Source organism: Acinonyx jubatus, chromosome B2 (genome assembly GCF_027475565.1).
Source record: "Acinonyx jubatus isolate Ajub_Pintada_27869175 chromosome B2, VMU_Ajub_asm_v1.0, whole genome shotgun sequence".
NCBI classification, from domain to species: Eukaryota; Metazoa; Chordata; class Mammalia; order Carnivora; family Felidae; genus Acinonyx; species Acinonyx jubatus.
The window spans coordinates 15,054,235-15,078,500 of NC_069385.1; the positions used below are offsets into that span (position 1 = coordinate 15,054,235).

Here is a 24,266-nt window from a genome sequence, read left to right on the forward strand (position 1 = left end):
CCACTTTTCCTCGGTCACCTTCTTCCTTTATGAATTTTTTTTCTTTTTTATATCTCTGATTCTTCCTCCATGAGCCAGCCTTTTAAAATTCATTCTCTTCATCCATTCCCTTTCAGGGTGAAATACATCCTTTCATTGGGCCTTGCTCTGTGCCAATAATACCTAAAGCAATGGCATAAACCCTGACCTCTCCTCGACACCTGTGAACTACACTTCTATGCCTGTCTACCCGACCCGCAGACTCATCATATTGCAAACTTCCTGCACCATTAACCCCGTGAACTTGTTCCTCATCCATTCCCTCGGAGACGGCAGCATCCATATAATCACATCATTTTTAACTCCTTCTGCCTCCCGTCATGGCAGTTCATGAATTTAGCAATCCCCGCCCCACCCCTGTCCCTGGCTCCCCAAGTGCAGGCTTTTGATGTAGCTGCTTGGGTTATTCTGTTTACTTCCAGAATGGTCTTCCATACGAGCCTCACTTCAAACTCACATACTCAAAATCAGAACTGATCCTGTCATTCCTGGGCTAATACGTCTTGGCCACATTCCTACTTATCTTTAAAGTTCACACAAAGCCAGTATGGTGTCACAGCAGGCCTTTTATAATCTTAGCCTATCCGTCCGTCTTGCTTCAACACAACTACATCTCTCTTCGGCTTCTCTTCCCACCACCCCCACCCCCCTAGCATTATGGCACTCTGCCTCCCATATCTCTGATTTTCTTTCCTGTGTTTCCTAGGCCAGAAATCTTCTGCTTGGCTAGTATCCACCTGTCAAGATGCAGCTCAAATGTTATTTCTTCAGCAAAGTCTCAGCTCCTCAATGGCTGGGATGAACCTTCAGTCATCACTGTATTTCTGTCGCCTAGCTCCATGGCTACCTAGCATCATAGATGTTTGTAGAAAGAATACAGACCTGAACCAGTGGAGACTGAACGAGTGAATGAATGATTACTGAAGACGGCCAGACAGAATTGATTCCTCCCTATTTATTAGCCAGGGACTTGGCTCATTAGTTTAGTTCTTCTCACACTGTGTTATGTGTCACTGTTGACATGTCCAGCTTTCCAGTCAGATCGTGCATTTCATAGGAAAATAATCAAGTCTTATTTATTTTGTCTTTCCAGCATCTTACACATAGGATGTCCACACAGGATTGTTAGATAAGTGGCAATCTTAAGCAAACTGGTTTTTACTTCTTCCTGGAAAGAATGGGAAAACATTTTTTAAAAACATACTGTGTAGAAAATACTGCATTGAACTAGGCTTTGCAGGAGAAGACTAGATGGTGGTCGGCCCTGGATCTGCCCTCTGCTGCTTGTAGCCCAAAGGGTCCTCGGTTACCTCTAACGAGATCTGGCATTAAGTGCATGTGATCGCTCACTGATCATTCGTCTTAAGTGTGCTTTCTTCTTTTAGCTGAGTTTGCCACAAGGGTGCTGAAATAAATCCCACCAGGGCCAGAGTAGTCAGAACCATGAGTGTGTTATCTGTTTTGGTGCCAACCAATTGGAAATGTTCATTTTTTGCTCCCAGGTATTCTTCAGATTAGTATAAATTACATAATTTGTGGAAATAACAATTTTGATGACCACCATAGTAAACTGTTACTATAGCTATGTTGAACACCATCATAGCTGACATTTATTGAATGTTTCCCATATACCCTGCATCATTCAACTCATTCAGATCTCACACATACTCTTCCTTTACCTTCATTTTATAGAGATGAGAAAATGGAGACCCAGGGAGGGTGTACAACTGCCCAAAGTCACAGCCAGTAAGTGGCTGAGCTGAGCTGGACTTTGACTTTAGGCAACTTGGCTTTAGACTGAGTACTCACTTTTGCTCACAAGGGAAACTTGAGTGGGGCCTCTCACTGAAGGTGAAGTCTCTCCTCTGCCCACAGGGTAAAGAAGCTGAAGGAGACCCTGGTGGCCGTACAGCAGCTGGATAAGAACATGAGCAGCCTGAGGACGTGGCTGGCTCACATCGAGTCAGAGCTGGCCAAGCCCATAGTCTACGATTCCTGTGACTCGGATGAAATACAGAAAAAGCTTACTGAGCAGCAGGTAAAACTTAAATCAACTAAAGGAAGTAAGTAGGCTCTTGAACATCTGTGCTCCTGGCCAGGATACAGAGGTGGATGTGAGACGGTGAATGAATTGAGAAGGAAAATCAGGAGGGAGCTAGACAAGATTGCCGAGAAAGGGGAGGGAGGCTTGGGCATGGCAGGTGTTTGGGGCCAATAGGTCCCACGTCACCAAGGAGTTAAGTCTTAAGAAGCTATGCTATCTTAGGGGTTAATGTCATTGGTCCACAAAGAAGACATCCTAAACTGCTTGGGTTGCAGTGAGGTCTCCATAACAGAGCAGGCAGTTTTGTTTATTTCTGTGTAGGTCACTAGCCCACCACTACATGCATAGAAGGGAGCTTTTTTTTTCTGCATTTGGTGTTTGAATACAGATTACAGTGCATTCTTAGAGTTTTTAGAGTCTAAAACAATGGTTTTGCAAGGAGTGTTCCATGGCCTACAGAACACACGCTGTAATTTTTCCGTAATGTGTGCATCAAAGGCGGCACATCACACTGGCCTACAGTACACCACCCGCCGGAGCAAAAAAGAGTGACCATGAAAAGTGAAAAATGCCCGCATAGGGGCGCCTGGGTGGCGCAGTCGGTTAAGCGTCCGACTTCAGCTCAGGTCACCATCTCGCGGTCCGTGAGTTCGAGCCCCGCGTCAGGCTCTGGGCTGATGGCTCAGAGCCTGGAGCCTGTTTCCGATTCTGTGTCTCCCTCTCTCTCTGCCCCTCCCCCGTTCATGCTCTGTCTCTCTCTGTCCCAAAAATAAATAAACGTTGAAAAAAAAATTTTTTTTAAAAGAAAAATGCCCGCATAAAGGAATTTTCCCTCCTACTCTCCTTCGTTGTTCTTAATAAGCATAGCAGACTCCAGTTGTTAGTAGAAAAGACCAAAAATCCCCCATAAGAAATATTGCTACTCCATGCCTTTAGATTGTCCTTGAAAATTCTGTCCACGCTCTGGTTACTTCCATTACATTTAGGCCATTATGGCCAAGTTGCTTAATTTAAAAATACTACAAAATATAAACAGACCCATTTATCAAATCTTACAAAATAGTCTATGTGCTTACTTCATTTCATGAACTATTTAAAGCAGTACAACTAGATATTAAAACATAGGTTTTAGATAGTGGGAATAGTTTAATATTTAAATCAACATTTATTTTTTAAAAAAATGTTAGCAGGACACTTTCCCATTTTTGTAAGATTGAAGCCCTTGATGGATTCTCTTGTGTTTGAAATTCTGATAATTGAGCTGATAGCGGTTTGGGTTGGCCTCCAGCTCCCTCCTCCTGGAGAACATGGTAATGATCTCCACAAGTGAGAACTGGTTAAAAACAGTGACAATTCTAATAGCCAGTATTGTAATTTAGCAAACGTAAGAAAATCTAAACTGTATCTAAGTAAATGTGGCAAATTGATGATATACATTTATAGCCTTACCCACTTCTAAACCCCAGTAAAATGAACGTAAAGGGAAAAGAAGGTCAGAACCCACAATGGCAAAGAGACGAGGAAAGAAGATGAGAAAGATGACAGACAACCATTAGAATTTTGGAAGACCAGAGTGGATAGATGAATAGTTACTGCTATCAGCAGGATGGAGGATGGAGAAAGCTGATTCATGCCATGGAAATACAAGAAGACTGGGTGGCCTGGGTGGCTCAGTCGGTTCAGCGTCTGACTTGGACGCAGGTCATGATCTCACGGTCTGTGAGTTCGAGCCCCGCGTCGGGCTCTGTGCTGACGGCTCGGAGCCTGGAGCCTGCTTCAGATTCTGTGTCTCCCTCTCTCTCTGCCCCTCCCCCACTCATGCTGTGTCTCCCTCTCTGTCAAAAATAAATAAACATTAAAAAAAATTAAAAACAAACAAAAAAAAAGAAATGCAAGAAGACTCATGAAGTGCAGACAGCAAGTCTATAGGACTTTAAAATGGAAAATTGCTTGAAAATTTGAATAAGGAGCGGTTTGACTGGCAGATCCCCCTAATCCTAGGCAACTCCTGCCTGTTGACTCCAATAGAAAGCCCAAGGATCCTCCTTGGAGAGGGCAGCCCAGAGGGACTTTGGGTTTGGGGCTACAGGGCACCAGTGAGGCTGGAGCCACTATATGAAAAATAGATTAAATGAAATACTCTGTACCTGACGATATGACTCCCACTGCCCCAGCTCCCACCATGTTACTAGCCAGGTTTATATCACAGCCAGGATTAATGAAAGAATTTTAAAATCCAATTTAGTTATTCCATAATAGTCCCCCACAAAAAATTAAAAAGGAAGAAATTATCAAATTAGTAATGTAAAAAAGTTTCCCAAACTGAAAAGCTTATAGAGTGGACCCTTGAACAGCAGCGGTTTGACCTGCATGGCTCCACTTATATGTGGATTTTTTATGCAATAAAATATGTAGTACTACAGATGTATTTTCCCTTCCTTATGATTTTCTTTTTTCTAGCTTGCTTTATTGTAAGAATACAGCATATAATACATATAAAATGCAAAATATTTGTTATTTGACTGTGTTTTTGGTAAGACTTTTAGTCAACAGTTGGCTATTAGTAGTCAAGTTTGGGGGGAGTCAAATGTTATACACAGATTTTCAGCTGGTGGGGAGTTGGTGCCGTCAAGCTCCGCTTTGTTCACGGATCAGCTGCACCTCTAGAGCATAAACTTACAAATGCCCAGGAAAATTAAAAACAAAGCAAAACCATTATAAAATTTCAGAACATGGCCGACAAAGGGAAGATCTTTATGGTTTCCAAGATGAAAAAATCTGATCCTCCAAAACAATGCTGGAAGCTAAAAGTCAGTGACACAGTGCCTCCAGAAAGCTGAGAAAATTATTTATAATTTAGAATACTGCACCTGCCATTTAATATATAAAATATTTACCTCCTATGCATATATTCTCAGGAAGCTAATGAAAGATGTCACATATACTAAAAAACGAGAAGAAAAATAATATAAAACCTGAGAGAGAAGAAAATTCCCAGGACGGATGGTGAAGGAACATCCCAGATGCCAGCTGCCCTGAAGCCTGGAGAATCCCTGTTCACATTGGAGTAGGGAGTTGGCTCCTGTGGGATGGATGTCTACTAGGAGTAAGACAGTTGAACTAGATAACCTAATGGGCTTAACCATAATGGAAGGAGTTGTATTAACTCCATGAGAGAAAGGATGGAGGCTAGGAATGTTCATGTTTTAAAGAGAGGAGAGAGCTACTGATTCCATAAATGCCATATATATATATATATATATATATATATATATATGAAAAGAAATATAACCGTAGTATAGGCTGTTGCTCAGATGTGAAAAATATTAAGTAATCATGTTAAATAACCACGGTATTGCTCTAGCTAGAAGATGTGCTCAAACAGTAACTGGAGCCCTGGGAGTCAGGTTAAAGTTGATTCCGTCTCTACTATAGAAGCATAGATAATGTCGAAATTTTAAAAATCAAGAAATAGCAACATAAACTTGTTACTTAGAAATACAGAAATTAAAACAGGAAGACAGAGCTCCAAGAGATGGAAATGGTTATTTCTGGAAAATGAGAATCAGGAGTGAAAAGGGAACTAATTCACTGGAAGCTTGGCAGTAGTTTCTGACTTTTTAATATTTTAATATATGTTCATATTGCCTTTTAATTAAATTTTAAGTTAAAGTTGAAAAAAAAAAAAAAGGAAACAACTATATGCCAATGGTTAGAAGTAAAGACTCCCTGGGTTCAAATCTGGGCTTCACCTCTTTGCTGCGTAGCCCAGGGCAATGTAATGAACTATTTAATCCTCAGATTCCTTATACATAGAATGCTGATCACCAGAGTGCATGGTTCACAGTGTTATTATAAAAATTAATATGAAAATTATTTAGCACAGCACCTAGAACAAAGTGGGTGCTTAGTACATTTTACTTCAATTCTATCACATTCACTACAGTTTCTTTTGTGGCAAATGTTAACCACGATTCTGTAAAAAATTATAGCATTTGTGATCCATGTTGTAAAAGGCAGATAAGTAGTAATCTGTCTCCAAAGGGGAAAATTCCCTTGAATATTTAAAAAGAGATTAAACTGGTAAGAAATGCATGTTCTTCTGTTCCCCTCTGTGGGGTTTCTATGTTTCTCTTGCCAGTGTACTTAATTATTACATACTTAATTGGGCAGAAATATATGTAGACCTGAGATGGGTTCAGAGAACATTTTGTCAAATTTCTCTGTGTTATGGATGAATAAGGATAAATTCAGAAACGCTGTATGTCAATTCAGGACCATTATCAATGAAGGTTAAAGCTGAAACTAAACTCTTTATCTGTATTAGAGCATTTAATCATAATTATAACACCCCTCAAGCTTATTTCATAAATTGATTTTAACAGAAACTTTTGAGCAGATGCACAAGGGGTCTTTTCTCTGATATTTACTGTGGGAATCTGGTTGAGCTCCTGGATGTAAATTTCACAAAACTGTGCAGCCCCACCCATGACTGGGTCCTCTGGAATTTTTAACTCAATTGTCTATATTGGGCCTCCAGCAATCTGTCAGTTACAGTTCTGGTTTTCATATCCTGGCCCTTGTTTCCACAATGGTCTCCCCATGAGTGTCTGCTCCAGGGTAGAGGAGGCACATCGTCTATATGGCTATATAGGTGATTTCTGACTTAAGCCTCCCTCACAAAAAGGCCAGCAAGCAACTATCTATAAACAAGGCACCACTGTAAAATTCCCAAAACCCAACCATGAGGATAAAGCACCCACTCGGACCCCAGAGACCAGAAGGACCACATTCAAAGGGTAAGAGGAGTGACCACGCTCTGACCACATTGTCCTTCATGGCTGGCACAGAGCTGCACTGAGAGGGCACCTCATGGCCAAGATGGGCATCTGGCTTCCCTGGCTCCCGCACCCTTCTCAGGAAGCCCACTTGGATCTCATCTCATAAGAATCACTAAGGGATCTTGTATAGCTTGACTATTGGGGATGAGTTAGTGAGTGAGAAGGGGGCTGAGGCTTATGGCAGCCAGCACTCACGTCTTGGCAGACTGCATTCCTGTTTGCAGCTGCACCCAAGCAGAGATCCCAGCCTGTGTCTCTGCCCATCAGCAGGCCCAGCCAGTGGCCCTGTCTGACCTGGGAGTTCACTTGGCCGTTTTGCCTGATTTGGGTCCCCAGACAATGGGCCATACTGACTTTGGAGCCCTAGAAACCATCTGACCTGGGTAGGGAAGCCAGTTCCTAGCCCCGCCCAACAGCTGAGCCTAGCCTTCATCCTTCCCCACCAGGAAGCCTGGCCAGAGAACCCAGGCAGCCACGGAACCCATCCAATAGCCCTGCTTGAGCAGGGAGCCAAGCCAGGAGCCCTACCCAACTGCTGAGCATAGCTTCTGGCCCTGCATCATCAGGGAGTCTGGACAGTGACCTTGGACAACCTCAGAGCTCAACCTACAGCCTTGCCCAGCCACAGAGCCCAGCCTACAACCTTACCCAGCCATAGAGCCCAGATGGTAACCCTACTCAGCAGTGGAATCCAACCTGTGGCCTTGTCTGATTGCTGAACATAACATGCAACCTTATTCAGGCAGGGAGCCTAGCCGTGACTCCAGCCAACCACCAAGCATAGCCTGTGATCCCACATGACAAGAAAGCCTGGACAGTGACCCAGCTCAACCACAGAGCATAGTCTCTAGCCCCACACACTTTGTGATACAGCTGAATGTCCGTCTTTATCAGAGAGCCCAGCCAGTAACTTTGCCCAATAGGGTAACACAGCCAGTGGCCCACCTGATGGCAAAGCCAAGACTATCACCTCACCTAATTCCAGGGCATAGCCTACAGCCCTGCCTATGGCTCCACCCGAACACAGAGTCCAGCCGGTAGCACCATGTGGTCTGATAGCACGGCCTGATATCCCACTTAACCAGGAGTGATCGTGGAGCCCGGCCTGTAGCCGTACCTAATCACAGAGTCCAACCAGGCACTGCCTTGTTAGGGAGCACAGTCTGTGACCTCACCCAACTAGCGATGATCGCAGAACCTCACCAGCAAAACAAGTCTCAACAAATTCAAGAAAATGTAAATTATATAAAGTGTCTTTTCCAACTACAGTGATGTGAAACTGGAAATTGAGAATAGGAAGAAAGCTAGAAAATTCACAAATCCACGGAAATTAAACAGCACACTTCTTCTGATCAAAGAAGAAAACGAGGAAAATTAAAAAATATCTTGAGATAAACAAAAAAGGAAACACACAACATACCATAACTTATGGAGTCCAACAAAAGCAATTCTAAGAGGGAAGTTTATATGCTTATATGCTTATATGAAGGAAAAAAATCTCAAATAAATAACTGTACCTCAAGGAACTAAAAAGGAACAAACTAAACCCAAAATTGGCAGAAGGAAGGAAATAAGAAAGATTAGAGCAGAAATAAATGAAATAGAGAATAGGAAAACAGCATAAAAGATTAAAAAAACGGAGCTGGTTCTTTGAAATGATAAACAAAATTGAAAAACCTTTAGCTAGACTAGCCAAGAAAAGCAAAGACAGAGGACCCAAATAAGTAAAAACTATAAATGAAAATGGAGACATTACAAGAAATACAAAGGATCATGAGAGAAATGGGTAAATGCCTGGAAACATGCAACGTGCCAAGACTGAATTAGGGAGAAATAAAAAATATAAACAGACCCATAATGAGTAAGGAGGCAGAATCAGTAATCAAAACCCTCCCAACAAAGAAAAGTCCAGGACCAGATGATTTCACAGGTGAAATCTACCAAACATTAAAGCCATGTCTTCTTACTGTTCAAAAAAATTGAGGAGAAGGGCACGCTCTGAAATTCATTTTATAAGGCCAGCGTTACCTGGATACCAAAGCCAGATAAGGACACTATAAGAGAAGAAAACTATAGGCCAATATCCATAATAAATACAGGTGCAGAAATTCTCAACAGAGTACTGGCAAACCAAATTCAACAGCACATTAAAAGGATCATACACCATGATTTAGTTGGATTCATCCCTGGGATGCAAGAGTGGTTCAGCATATGCATATAAAAATAAATGTGATACTTTACATTACTAGAATGAAATACAAAAATAGTATTACCTCAATAGATGCAGAAAAAGCATTTCAGAAAATTCAAATGATAAAAATTCTCAACAAAGTGGGTATATAAAGGAAATGTACATCAACATAATAAAGGCTATATGATTAGCCCACAGCTAACATCATACTCAGTGGTAAAAGGTTGAAAGCTTCTCCTCTAAGATCAGAAACAAGACAGGGGTGCCCACTTTCACCAGGCCCATTCACCATAGTACTCAAAATCCTAGCCAGAGTAATCAGACAAGAAAAAAAATAAAAGGCATCTAAATCAGACAGGGTGATACAAAATTTTCTTTGTAGATGACATAATCTTACATATAGAAGATCTTAAACACTCTACCAAAAAACTGTTGGAACTAATAAACTCAGTAAAGTTGCAGGATACAAATTTAACATACAAAAATCAGTGGCATTTCTTTTTTTAAGTTTATGTATTTATTTTGAGAGAGAGAGAACAGGGGAGAGGCAGAGAGAAAGAGAGAGGGAAAGAGAGAATCCCAAGCAGGCCCCACACCATCAGCTCAGAACCTGATGAGAGGCTCAATCTCATGAACCATGAAATCATGACCTGAGCTGAAATCAAGAGTCGGATGCTCAACTGACTGAGCCACCTAGGCACCCCAGTTGCATTTCTGTACACCAATAATAAACTACCTGGAAAAAAAGAAAAGAAAACAATTCCTTTATAATTGCATCAAAAACAATGAAATACTTAGGAATAAATCTAACCAAGGAACTGAAAGATCTCTACACTGAAAACTATTAAGACACCGATGAAAGACATTAAAGAAGACACAAATAAATGGAAAGATACCCCATGTGTGTAGATTGGAAGAATTAATATTGTTAAAATGAGCATACAGCCAAAGCTATCTATTGATTCAATACAACCCCAGTCAAGATTTCAATGGCACTTTTTACAGATATAGACAAAATAATTCTAAAATGTATATGGAGTCACAAAAGATCCCAAATAGCCAAAGCAATCCTGAGAAAGAACAAAGCTGGAGGTATCACACTTATTTATTTCAAACTATGTTATAAAGGTATAATAATCAAAACTGTATAATACTGGCATGAGAACAGACACATAGACCAATAGAACAGAATTGAGAGCCCAAAAATACACCCATGCATATATGGTCAACTAATGTTTGACAAGGAAGCCAAGAATATCCAATGGGGAAAGGATAGTGTCTTCAAAAAATAATCTTGGAAAAACTGGACATTCACGTGCCAAAGAGTAAAGTGGACCCCTATTTTATACCACTTACAAAAATTAACTCAAAATAATGTATTAAAGACTTACATGGAAGACCTGAAACCATAAAACTCCTAGAAGAAAACACAGGGGAAATTCTTGTTGACATTGATTTTGGAGATGATTTTTTAGATATGGCACCAAAAGTACAACCAAAAAATAAATAAACAAACAAACAATTTGGACTAAATGAAGCTAAAAAGCTTCTGCAAAGCAAAAGTAATGATCAACCAAATGAAAAAGCAACCTCTGCAATCAGAATATTTTCAAATCACGTCTGAGAAGGATAATATCCGGAATATATAAGGAACTCCTACAACTCAATAGCAAAAACAAAAACAAAACAAAACAAAAATAATCCAGTTTTACAAATGGGCAACAGACACGAGTAGGCATTTTTCCAAAGAAGATATTAAAATTACCAACAGGTACATGAAAATGTTCAACATCATTAATCATCATGGAAATGCAAATCAAAACCACAAAGAGATACCACCTCACGCTTGTTAGAATGGCTATTATCAAAAAACCAAGAGATAAAGATGTGGAGAGAGCAGAGCCCTAGTGCACTATTGGTGAGAATGTAAGTCAGTATCATCACTATGGAAAACATTATGGAGGTTCCTAAAAAAATTACAAATAGAGCTACCATATGATCCAGAAATTCCACTTCTGGGTAGATTTTGGAAAGAAATGAAATCACTATCTTAAAAAGGTATCTCCACCCACCACATTCATTGAAGCATTATTTACAACAGTGAATACATGAAAACAGTCTAAGTACCCATAATTTGATAAATGGATAAAGAAAATGTGGTATATATGCAAAGTGGAATATTCTTCAGTCATAAAAAAAGAGATACTGTCATTTCCAACAACGTGGATGAACCTTAAAGTCATCATACTAAGTGAAATAAGTCTGACAGAGAAAGACAAATGCTATATGATCTCACTAATATGTGGACTCCAAAAAAAATTGAACTCATAGAAACAGTAGATTAGTGGTTGCCAAAGATGGGGGTGATGGTGAGGGAAATGGATGAAGGTTGTCAAAGGGTACAAACCTGTAGTTATAAGATGAATCCATTCTGAAAATGTAATGTTCAGCATGACTATAGTTAACAATACTGTGTTGCATATTTGAAAGTTGCTGAGTGAGTAGATCTTAAAAGTTCTCAACACACACACACACATACACACACTGTAACTATGTGAGGTCATAGATATTAGTTAAACTTAATTGTGGTAATCATTTCACAATATATACATACATCTTAAGTTTACACAATGTTATATGTATGTTATATCTCAATAAAGCTGGAAAGTACTTTTTTGAGTACTTGGGGGAAGTTAAATCAAGTGCCATAGCTTTTTTAAATGCATTGATTATGTTGATGTACCTAACACTACTTACAAATGTATATCCTTCTACAAAAGGCACTTTAACACCTAAAACTTACTTGGTGATCTCATTCACAGATGTTTCTGTCTTCATCTTTGAGTAAATATTGAGTTCAATTTTATATTTTTTAGACCAGCAGTTCTGGTGATGATTTCCCCATAACTGAAAGTGATAATGTAAGAGATCTGAAAGGACTGTTAGTGAAATAAAAATATTTTTTATAGAATCTGTCTAGTTCATAAAATCTCCAAATATTAATCAAAGGTACCGTTACAGCATTTGACAGTAAGCTAATGTTTGCATAGAAGACCTAGTAACGGCGTGTTAAAGAGAAAAATAGGAGGAAGAATATACACACAAAAATATAAATCTCAGCTACTTGAATAAGTTGAGGAATTCTCATTAGAACAAGATTAAAGTTAGGAAAAATCCAAGAATAGTTTTAAAGACAAGGAAAACACAGTAAGGGCCTTGATGAATAAGGCAAGCAAAATTACCAGTGGCCCGCTTTTAATAATGAAATACTTTGAGCAAATTGAGTTAAAAGCTTAATAGAAGGGGCGCCTGGGTGGCTTAGTCGGTTGGGCGCCTGACTTCGGCTCAGGTCATGATCTCGCAGTTCGTGAGTTTGAGCCCCGCATCGGGCTCTGTGCTGACAGCTCAGAGCCTGGAGCCTGCTTCAGATTCTGTCTCCCTCTCTCTCTGCCCCTCCCCCACTCACACTCAGTCTCCCTCTCTCAAAAATAAAAACATTTAAAAATTTTTTAAAGCTCAATAGAAAAAGTAACATACATTTTGCATTTACATTTTATGCAGTTAACATGAAGACTCTACGTGGTGGTATACTGGGGAAATTCAGTGCCTTGATTATCATCGTCATCTTTCTATTTCTGCCCTACCTTTAAAATTGCTCCCTGAGGAAGCTGTTGATGTTATGATGTCATACATGATAAGAGAACCTGGATCTTTTAAATCATGGTACTTTTAGTGATGGTGGAATTAGCTGTTTTAAGCAGTTTGCAGATCTTTGGAGATGAAATCCCATTTCTTAAGTGGCAGTACTTAAGAAGAGCACATGTATTCCTTTGATTGGTTGATCGATATATTGGAATGGAAGTGGTAATCTGTCTGGTACAAGATTTACTTTTCAATCACTGAAGAAGCTAGTTTTACTCTTAATGTAATTAATGTAGTTTATTTCATTCGTTCCATTTATATTTTGGCATTGCTCACCTAGCCAGAATTTTCCTAGATTCGTTTTCTCATATTTTTGAGGTTGCCGTATTTTGTAAATGAAGTTGAAGAAACCTCATGCAAGGAAATATAAGGTGTTTGTCAGGGTTTTGCCTAACCATTTATCAGTCAGTGAATACTGCCGCATCTCCTCGCATCTGTAGCCGAGTACGTGAATCAAGCATGGCTCCTTCCCCACAGGAGCTTCAGAGAGACATCGAGAAACACAGCACGGGTGTGGCGTCTGTCCTCAACCTGTGTGAGGTCCTGCTGCACGACTGTGACGCCTGTGCCACAGATGCGGAGTGTGACTCCATCCAGCAGGCTACGCGAAACCTGGACCGGCGGTGGAGGAATATCTGTGCCATGTCCATGGAGAGGAGGCTCAGGTAAGCTGGGAGGTTCAAGGAGCTGCGGCAGAGGAAGAACCAAAAAGAGAAAAAAGTGACCACCCAGAGTATCCATTGCTTACCACTTCCTTTTGTTTGCAATGTCCAAAAATAGCACTGGTTTCCCCAACTGGCCATCTTCTACATTTAGTTGGAAAACAAGTAGGTATACAGGTATTACAGTAGTCTCCCCCCACCTTGTCCCCCATTTCTCTTTCCATGGTTTCAGTTACCTACAGTTGAGCAGGATCCAGAAGCAGAAGATCTCGCCTTCTGATGTACAGTCAGAAGGTCAATAGCAGCCTAACGCTAGTCCCAACACCTAGGTCATTCCATTAACTTCATCCGTCATCACATCATCACAGGAAGGGTGAATGCAGTACGATAAGATATTTTGAGAGACAGAGACGACATTCACATAACTTTTATTACAGTAGATTGTTATGACTGTTCTATTTTATCATTGGTTACTGTGGTTAATCTCTTACCGTGCCTAATTTTTAAATTAAACTTTATCATATGTGTGTCGAGGATAAAACAAAGGACATTTAGGATTTGGTGCTGTCCACAGTTTCAGGCATGTACTGGGAGTCTTGAAGCATATCCCACACGGATAAGGGGGGACTACTGTATGTGAATATAACAAGCCTAACTATGCCTGACCTAATAGTTTAGATATAATTCAAAAAAATAAAAATATACCCTTGCTGAACAAGTATGTTATTACAGAATTGGAGGTATGAAAAATAATATTATTTTTATTAAAAATGAAATAATAAAACAAAGAGCTTATCTTTGAAAAAAAAACCTTTGAAATTCAAGGCAGTAAAAAGTAGTGTCGGGTTAGAAAATTACCATAACGATTTACAGTAACATGTAATCTTCTGTACTGTTCAGAGAACTCTTGAAAAGTTAATATTTGCCTTGCTGTCATAGGTTAATTTTGATGAGGGTGAGTTTGATTTTGGACTTAAATGCGTTTTCAGACCTTAGTTTGATTTCAGTGGAACCTTGGCCGTGAGTTTTCCCTGCAAACATGGTGTTGTACTTCTGAATATATATATATTCACATATATAGCACATATATAGCACAGGTCACTTTATGTGCTTGTAATACACAATTTGACTAATTCCAAACCCAAAGCTGCAGGATGGGTAAAAAAAAAAAAACACCAAAACACACAGCTGTTTCATTTTAGCTCAAACAGTTGTCTCTTTTTCACTCTGGTCAGATTTGGCTGAAGGCACAGTTATTGTTTGGCACAACGGATGGTTGTTTGGGCTCTCTTAGCCCTGCTGCAGGCATCAAACAGGGTTCTGGAGCATAAACAGTCCCCAAACAATCAGATTCTGTTTTTTCATTATCTGTCTCAGAATTGAAGAGACGTGGCGATTGTGGCAGAAGTTTCTGGACGATTATTCTCGTTTTGAAGATTGGCTCAAGATTTCAGAAAGGACAGCTGCCTTCCCCAGCTCTTCCGGGGTGCTCTATACAGTTGCCAAGGAAGAACTAAAGAAATTTGAGGTGATTTTTAATTCCACATATTTCATCCTTATTTTGCAATGAGCATAGCCAGCTAGTCGTTGGCGTCTCAAGACATAAACTAACTGTTCGCCCACACATTATTTGTTCGAACAACTGGGTGATGACTTTGTGGTCATCTTTATTACTGCCTCATAAGTAGGCAACGCAGGGGGGAAATGAGGGTTTTAGTTAAGAATATCAAGAATTACAAATGAAGTCACAATGATAAGAAATTCTATTACAAAACACAAATCATGATTCCCCAAAAAAGATCTTGGCATTTTTTTATTTCATAATTCTTCACTATCAACCACCTAGGATGAGAATATTATGTTGTTTCATACTATCAGAATCTCTCTTCATATATTTTCTTGACTTTTGTTTTACCTAATTAGAGAATAGGTATATATATTTTTATTTAAAAAAAATTTTTTTAATGTTTATTTTTGAGAGAGAGAGAGAGAGAGAGCGAGCACGAGCAGGGGAGGGGCAGAGAGAGAGGGAGACACAGAATCTGAAGCAGGTTCCAGGCTCTGAGCTGTCAGCACAGAGCCCAACGTGGGGCTCGAGCTCACAAATTGTGAGACCATGACCTGAGCCGAAGTCGGATGCCTAACTGGCTGAGCCACCCAGGCGCCCAGGTATATATATTTTTAAATCGTGGATAAAGTAGAGTTGGCTCCAGAATTAAGTAAGATAATTATAAGCCATTTCTAATGACAAATGAAGTGCAGTGCCATTCTTGAGTCACTAAGACGTTTCAATTACATAGAGACAAAAATAGCAGGCAATATAATCGTATTCATGAAGGAAATGTTCACTAACTGACCGCAGTATCTGGCCTGTTTGTGTGATCTCAAGTCTCCTGTATCCCTGTGGGATGGTGATACCTCAACACCTGCCTCTCATTTTCACGGAGGAACTGACATAGCCTAAAGTTCACCATGTTTCAATTTGAAGTTTCTTTTTCCATCAGTTCCACTGATAGGCAGATGTGTGCTCCTAGATACTGACAGCAAAGTTCTGGTGCATGTATCTTACAAAAGTCATTCTTGGTTACTAATTCTGCTTCAGGCTTCTTGAGATGTTTAAAAATAAGACTACAGGGGCACCTGGGTGGCTCAGTCGGTTGAGCGTCTGACTTCGGCTCTCTTCTGCCAGCACAGAGCCTGCTTTGGATCCTCTGTCCCTCTCTCTCTGCCCCTGCCCCACTCATGCGCGCTCTCTCTCTCTCTCTCTCTCTCTCTCAAAAATAAGATCATGATGATTAAAAAAAAAATAAGACTAAAAATCCAGCCAAATCCAGCTGACTTCATTTTTACCTTGTAATGTCAGTTTACCTGGCTTTTTTTGAGGCCAGTTAGAGTAAGCATGAAGTTTGGTTTTTGTGCTTGTGGGGTTTGTAATCAAAGAGTCATAGATGAGCAGCTATCTGAATCTATAAAAATGCTCAAATACTATGTAAGATAAATAAGAGTTATCCTGATGTCTGAATATGGATTCATGTGTCACTCTGCCACTGAATTCCAGGAAAATAATTTCGTATCTAAAATGTTTTCCCTTTGAAAATTTCTAGTGCAAAACCACAGTGAGCTATACAGTAGAGTTGAGGTCCTCCCGGTGTGAGCCAGTGCTAGGGAGGTATCCATGTAATCCCATCTTATTATGCTGTGTTTCATAAAGGTTAAAACCTCCTCTAATTGGCTTATACTACTAAGCAGATTATGTACAGTCCTTTCTGATGCTATTTTAGACGCTCAGATTTTATGGCAAAAGTTAGCCATATGGTTAGCTTCTATAATAAATGATTTTATCATTTATCTTTTAGTTAATGTTCTTAAGAGACAGAAATAAACTAAAGAAAAAAACAAAACAAAACAAAACTTGAGGGCAGTCTTTGCCTGTTCAAATGCGTGCAGATTTGGGATGGACCTGGCTACCTACCCGTGGTGCCTGTCGTCACGCCAATGGGAAAACATATTCTGTGACTCCCAATAATGGCAAAAGCTGAACTCTCCTTACCGCTTCCTTTTCTGGAGAAATCATTTAAATTGTTTTGTAGAATAGGAGATTAGCTTTCCTAAGATGAAGTCTCTTAAAGCAACTCTCCAAAGGAAAGCCATATCTGAGGCACAGATGTGCTAGAAAGTAAACAGTGTGACGAGCCAAAGGAAGAAGAATTCGGCGATTTAGAGGAGTTTAGACCACTTCATCATACAATTTTCTGTGTATTGTTGGGGTGAACATCACTAATAAATCATACACATGAGTTTGAAAACAAAGCTCCATTTTATGTTGGCCAAATGATTCTTAACGGAGAACTATGTTGTACTGCAGAGAGCAAGAAGAAAGAAGAAAGAGTTTACCTTTAGCAACTTGAAACTATTGCATAGGGTAACCTCAAAAATCAATAGACACAAGAGGTCTACATTTTAATCATTTAAAAACTATTTTTTAATGTTTTTATTTTTGAGAGGGAGACGGAGTGACTGGGAGAGGGGGCAGAGAGAGAGAGAGGGAGACACAGCATCGGAAGCAGGCTCCAGGCTCTGAGCTGTCAGCACAGAGCCCGACATGGGGCTCGAACTCACAAGCTGTGAGATCATGACCTGAGCCTAAGTTGGATGCCTAACCGACTGAGCCATCCAGGCGCCCCTAAAAACTAACTTTTAATCATTAAAAGTGACAGTGTGGTTATGAAATTTGTCCCAGATATGTGAACTGTACCAAGAATGAAGGATGATTGATAAAACATGTTAGAAATAAATGATTGTAAAAATAAATAAATAAATAGACATTACAGCATATGGTGGTGCATAAGCTCTAAAATGTTTTATAAAAAAATGAATAACTCATGGGAACAACAAAAAAGAAATAGAGCATGTTCCAAACTTTTCTCTCAGGTTACGTGAATTTTACTATACTGTTTTTCTTAAAAGTTCATAACAGCTTGCATTTAGAAACCTTCTGCAAAGACGTGTTTTTAGTTTTTTTTAATGGACATCAGAATTGAGGCAGTTTCTGGATCTTTAGGAGACTGCATCTTTCGCAAATAAAGAGAAATTTCTGTTACAGACATCTTTGCTCAGTATTGACATCAGAAATTTTTGAAACTTTCAGCGCACATAAATATTTGTGTAATTAGTATGTTTCATGGGAAAAATTTTTCAAGCTGCTCATCATTTAAAAAACTATAATATATGAACATATGTATATCATACATGTATATGTATTTGTATATATCCATACATAGTTATTAATATTTACCAATTCCTTTCATATTTTTGTTTGATCTACTTCCTTCCTTTAAGCCACACTGGTCATATTACTCTGCTTATTAATAAGGGGAAGTAAACCCTCATTAGAAATTGCCGTTTTTGGGGCACCTGGGTGGCTCAGTCAGCTGAGTGTCTGACTTTGGCTCAGGTCACGATCTTATGGTCTGTGGGTTCGAGCCCCACATCAGGCTCTGTGCCAACGGCTCAGAGCCTGGAGCCTGCTTTGGATTCTACATCTACCTCCCTCTCTGCCCCTCCCCGCCCCCCCCCTCAAAAATAAACATCAAAAAATTTTTTTAAAAAAAGATGAAATTGTCCTTTCCCTGCCACTGCAGTATGAGGCCATATGGAGTGAGAGCTCTTCGCCAATGCCCTCTCTGACATGCTTCTGTATGGTCTTAGGCTTTCCAGCGACAGGTGCACGAGAGCCTGACCCAGCTGGAGCTGATCAACAAGCAGTACCGTCGCCTGGCCAGAGAGAACCGCACCGATTCTGCCTGTAGCCTAAAGCAGATGGTTCATGAAGGGAACCAGAGATGGGACAACCTGCAGAAGCGGGTCACCTCCATCTTGCGCAGACTCAAGGTCTGTATCATGCCTTCTCTGTCTCTTAGAGGCTCAGAGGACAGGATTGAGCCACGTGAACACATTAAAGACATAACCTCAGTGATTTTGTAAGATCGGGATGGGAAGAGTGGTATCCAGAGTCAATTGAAATGGGAAACGATCGCAGAGTTCTCACTGCTGAGAGAAAATGACTTTCCAGAAGAACATTGGAACTGGTGGTGCCATCTCCATGTGAGCGTGTGGTCTTTAATTTTTATTGTTTCCTTTTGACATCCAGCATTTCATCGGCCAGCGTGAGGAGTTTGAGACTGCGCGGGACAGCATTCTGGTGTGGCTGACAGAAATGGATCTGCAGCTCACTAATATTGAGCATTTTTCTGAGTGTGATGTTCAAGCTAAAATAAAGCAACTCAAGGTAATGTAGTCGTGATTTCTCAAATTGCGAAGAAGGTCTGAAGAGCAAGGGATTTGTAGATCCTTTTGTGAAGAACACAGTCAAGAACTCTTTTTCAAAAAATCATTCTTGATTGACAAAAAATTCAGAAAATACTAAATATATTACAAATGAAAAAAGAACATTACCCAGAGACAGCTACCATTAACGTATATACTTTTAATTATCAACTTCATTGCCAGGGTGTTAGGAATCTTGTCTGTTGGCTGTTGTTTTTGTTTCTAGCACTTGCTTCTAGCACCTTCAAATAGTTTGTTTGACCTCCATGTTCCAAAGCGATACAACTTTCTCATGTGGGGATTTCATTCCACATAGTCCACATCCTTAGATGCCAAATTAGTTTTTGTAAGCATATCTGACACGTTTCACAACACAGTTCAGATGCAGTGGCTAGTTAAAAATTTAAATAGGAGTGATATACCTTAGGAATAAGGAGCCCCCAAGAGAAGAGTGTTTTAACAACTTGAGTATTATGCAAGGCAGGTCGTGAAATTTTCTTCTCGAGACAGATTTTTTTTGAAGAATCATCATGTTGCCCATTAATTTTTAGTTCTAATAATAATAGAAGGAAGCTACCCTTAATCATAGATTCTTAGGATGAAAACATCATAAAATAGTGAGCCCTGATAGTGTGCCCAACCTGTCTCTTCACAACCTCCCCTTCCTCCACTGACTTCCAAATCATCTCACAAACAAATCAGTATTTTAAACCTTCAACAGGAAATTTCTACCAAGAGGTAGTTGAATCTTTTCTTTTTAGACTCTGGAAGAATCACAGAACTTGTTACCATGCTCCTTTTTCCCCAGTAGCCTTTTCATTAATGGACAATTTCAACTATTCCAGAAACTATTTTTATGTTGAATTAAAATTTATCCCTGATACCTGTCCCCACTAACTTAACTCCTTTATTTTTTTAATGTTTATTTATTTTTGAAAGAGAGGGAGAGAGAAAGACAGAGGGTGAGCAGGGGAAGGGGCACAGAGAGAGGGAGACACAGAACTCGAAGCAGGCTCCAGGCTCTGAGCTGTCAGCACAGAGCCCAATGCAGGGCTCCAACCCACAAACCGTGAGATCATGACCTGAGCTGAAGTCGGACGCTTAACCAACTGAGCCACCCAAGCTCCCCTTAACTCTTTTTAACTATATAGAATGAATCTAAATAATCCTCCAGAATTCCTTGTTTTTCAGTTAGTTATAATCTTTCCTGGTTATGTCCTGAAACAAGAAAAGAATCATCTGAGAAGAATTGTATCATTAATTATCATTTGGATGGTTTCTCTTAGTCATGTTTGACATATGATCAGGAAATCTAAAATTAAAATATTTCCTATAACTATCTAAAATGTTAAAGTTATTTCAGTGGCACCATACTGCTTACCATTGCTTTTCGTTAGGGATAACCAGTGCTATCAACTTTATGATGGGTTTGAATGTTTTTTCCTGTGATTCTCTACCCACACTGTCCTTGGTGGTAAATTTTATTAGCCAAAGGCGCCTTTCTGGTCGTGGAATTCTGACGAGTCCATTTCTGACTCCTGTTATGATTTAAAATTTTTATGTTTGACTTCAGAAAGTAATAGTCCCTTGGCTTGTCACTGTATATGGCAAATTCAATATCCCCCCGCATGGTTTTCCTAAATGCATATCTTATAATTATTTCATGTCACTGTGAACAATAGAAAATTACATGAGATTTATGCTCCCTAGGCCTTCCAGCAGGAAATCTCACTGAACCACAATAAGATTGAGCAGATAATTTCCCAAGGAGAACAGCTTATAGAGAAGAGTGAGCCCTTGGATGCAGCGGTCATTGAGGAGGAACTGGATGAACTCCGACGTTACTGTCAGGAGGTTTTCGGGCGCGTGGAAAGATACCATAAGAAACTGATTCGCCTGCCTGTATGTAACTTTTTTTCATTATCCCTAAACTGAAAGAAAATTAGTTACGTGGAGTTAGGTAGTATTGTACAGCGGGTAAAAAGCCAGACTCTGGAGCTAGAATGCCTGGGTTCCAGTCTCATCTCTGACACATGTTAGCTACATAACCTTGGACAGATCACTTCACGTCTCTTGCCTTGGTGTCCTCACATATAACGCTGGTTTACTAATACTACCTACTTGGAGATAGGATTCCTTTGGACATGATATGAGTTCATATATGTGTAAAAAACTTAGAGAATACCTGGCACGTATCTTCTATGGAAGATAAAGCAGCTGCTAGAAGAATCAGGAGATGAAAGTGAGCCATGTAAACAGGTGCTCTGTTCATGAAGTTGTTTAGTTGAATTTTTTTTCTCTTCCATTTTCCTAACTGCTACCATGATCGTATCACAAGATGTTATTATTACAATATTCAGAATATTCTGTGATAAAATGCATTTTGCATTTGGGATGTAAGGTAAAAGAGGACCAGCCAAAGTTTTATTAGTAATTTCCTTTTGTTCCTGAAATGGGCCATTGTGTGTCTCTTATGTTGCAGGTACAAGGCTGCCTTTATTTACATTATCTTACTTAATCTTATATCAATTATTTGAAGTAGCTTTCAATATTATTTAATATTAAATAAGTAAACAGTAATAAAACTGGAGCTTTGGTAGGTTAACTTACATTTTTAATAGTGATCAGAAGATTCTTATGTATTCAATGATAGGAAGTTACAAATTACCCCCGCTGAGGTAGATAAGCTTGAACCCCGAGACTTGGTGAGGTGAGAGACAGAACAAGAAGTGGTAAGGGCATCATCTGACTGCTGCGGTAATGGAATTGGCTTGACTGCATTTCTAGCTCCCAGATGATGAGCATGACCTCTCTGACCGGGAGCTGGAGCTGGATGACTCTGCAGCTCTCTCGGACCTCCACTGGCGGGACACCTCAGCAGACAGCGTGCTTTCCCCCCAGCCTTCTTCCAACCCCTCCCTCTCACTCGCCCAGCCCCTGCGGAGCGAGCGGTCGGGACGAGACACCCCTGCCAGTGTGGACTCAATTCCCCTGGAGTGGGACCATGATTATGACCTCAGTCGGGACCTGGAGTCTGCTGTGTCCAGAACTCTGCCCTCTGACGATGAAGAGGTTGGAGACGATAAAGATTTCTACCTCAGGGGAGCTGTTGGCTTATCAGGTAGGAAAGAGCTCTTCCTATAGGCCAACTCGAAAGAAAATGAAAAAGGCTGAATATTGGATTAGAAATGTATAAGCTAAGCGGAATCATCTTCTTCCTTCTTCTGTTAAAGCCAATTGCACAAAATAGGATAATTGGATATTAATGTGCTTATCAGATACAAAACTTGGTATGACCATTGATTTATCCCACATACACTTCCATTCTTACAATGTGACAGACACTTTATAAGTATTGGGGGATACATGGTCCCTTTTGTCCTCAAAGAGCTTACACTCTAATGTGGAACACAAACAGATAAGAAATGGCTGTGTGAATTGTTGGTGCTAGGGCAGTAATGTACATGTGGTTGTACAGAAGCACAGCCAAGGGGTGACTAATCAGAGCTTTGAGAAAAGACTCTTGAGCTGAGACCAGAAAGGTAAATGGCGGTGAGATAGACACAGTGAAGTTCAGAGAAAGAAAGGAGAGGGTGCCCGCCCAAACTTTGTGACTAGCCACAGTGCTTTTGGTCACCAGAAGTTTGCCCAGAATGACAAGGCTGTAGATTGGGAGACACAGAGTGGACAAAGAGGAGGTAGAAAGGCAAACAGGGGCCTGGTCATAAAGCGACCTACTCACCATGGAAGGGAGTTCTCTCCTGAAGGCACTGGAAAGCCACTGCCGTCTCTAAGGAGGAAGTGATATGATCAGATACATATTGTCACAGAGTTTGTCTCAATACTGTATGGAAGGGAGAACATTAGAGAAGAGCTCAGTTGGAAACATTTTATGATCGAGGAGAGAAATGATAGTGGCCTGAAGCAAAGAGTAGCATTGGGATTGGAGAGAAGAAGAGGGAAGTGAGAAATCATGAGAAGTCCCTAAGCGATGATCGATTGAATTGGGATTGAGGAGAATTTCGGACTTGGGCATCTTGGTGAAAGATGCAGGGAGCCCTAGGCCCTGAGGACCAAAAGAGGGAGAGAATGTTATGGGTATCTGTGGGTCAAGGGAGGGCAGGGCAGTGAGAAAGGGGGAGGGGATGGGTCAGCTGTGCACACCCTGAATCCGGGATACTGTAGAATATACAAATGGAATCCCCAGCAGTAGATGCATAGGTCTGAAGTTCTAGAAGTGGAAATGCAGATTAGGTGGCCATCCACATATAAATGGTAATTGTCCCTGAAGGAATGGAGGAAATCACCCAGGAAGAGTGCATAAAGCAAAACAAGAGAGACAGAACCCCAAGAAACACACAGAGGGAAGGGAAGGACAGAGAAAGAGGGACATGGTAAGGAAAGTAAAAATAGAATAAATAATCAGAGGCCAGTTCACAGCAGTTGTAAATGCATTTCACGCATTTTCCAAAAGGCTGTCTCTGCCTGACTCTGATGGTTCACATTTGGATTCCCAAGGGTATGATCCTGTCTGAAAAGAAAATGACTTCCCTCATTTCTATTTCGTTTTTACAGTATAGCCTACCAGGCATTTCTCATCTACAGCAGTGTGGTCTAGTACGTAGCCACCAGCCACATGTGACGATCAAGCCCTGAAATGTGACCGTGCAAAATTGGGATTTGCTATGTCAAATGTACTTACAGGAATCCATAAATTTCAAAGACGTGGCACAGAGAAAGAATGTAAAATATTAATAATATTTATGTTGATTACATGTTACAATTCAGATACACTGGTTTAGTAAAGTAAAGCCTTAAAATTATTTTCATCTGTTTCTTGTTACTTTTTTTAATGTGGCTCTTTAAATGAACCTTTAAAATTACATACATGGGCTCGCTCTATTTCTATGGGACAGCGCTGCTCTAGAATCTGACCATCTCGGTTGAAATCCAAGTTCTGC

The 24,266-nt window shown here is 40.2% G+C and overlaps 1 protein-coding gene across 18 annotated transcripts in view; it reads left to right on the top strand.

The window, feature by feature from the left end:
• SYNE1 (spectrin repeat containing nuclear envelope protein 1) overlaps positions 1–24,266 on the top strand; it is a 474,716-nt gene that overhangs the window by 422,499 nt on the left and 27,951 nt on the right. For 17 of the 18 annotated variants that reach the window (XM_053222078.1, XM_053222079.1, XM_027056615.2 and 14 more), the window contains 7 exons: positions 1,915–2,077; positions 13,295–13,482; positions 14,857–15,007; positions 18,688–18,870; positions 19,130–19,267; positions 21,016–21,207; positions 22,093–22,426. In XM_053222078.1, the coding sequence (XP_053078053.1) occupies positions 1,915–2,077; positions 13,295–13,482; positions 14,857–15,007; positions 18,688–18,870; positions 19,130–19,267; positions 21,016–21,207; positions 22,093–22,426 (1,349 nt within the window). The remainder of the gene's footprint in view (positions 1–1,914; positions 2,078–13,294; positions 13,483–14,856; positions 15,008–18,687; positions 18,871–19,129; positions 19,268–21,015; positions 21,208–22,092; positions 22,427–24,266) is intronic. The other variant, XM_027056613.2, reaches the window with a different exon arrangement.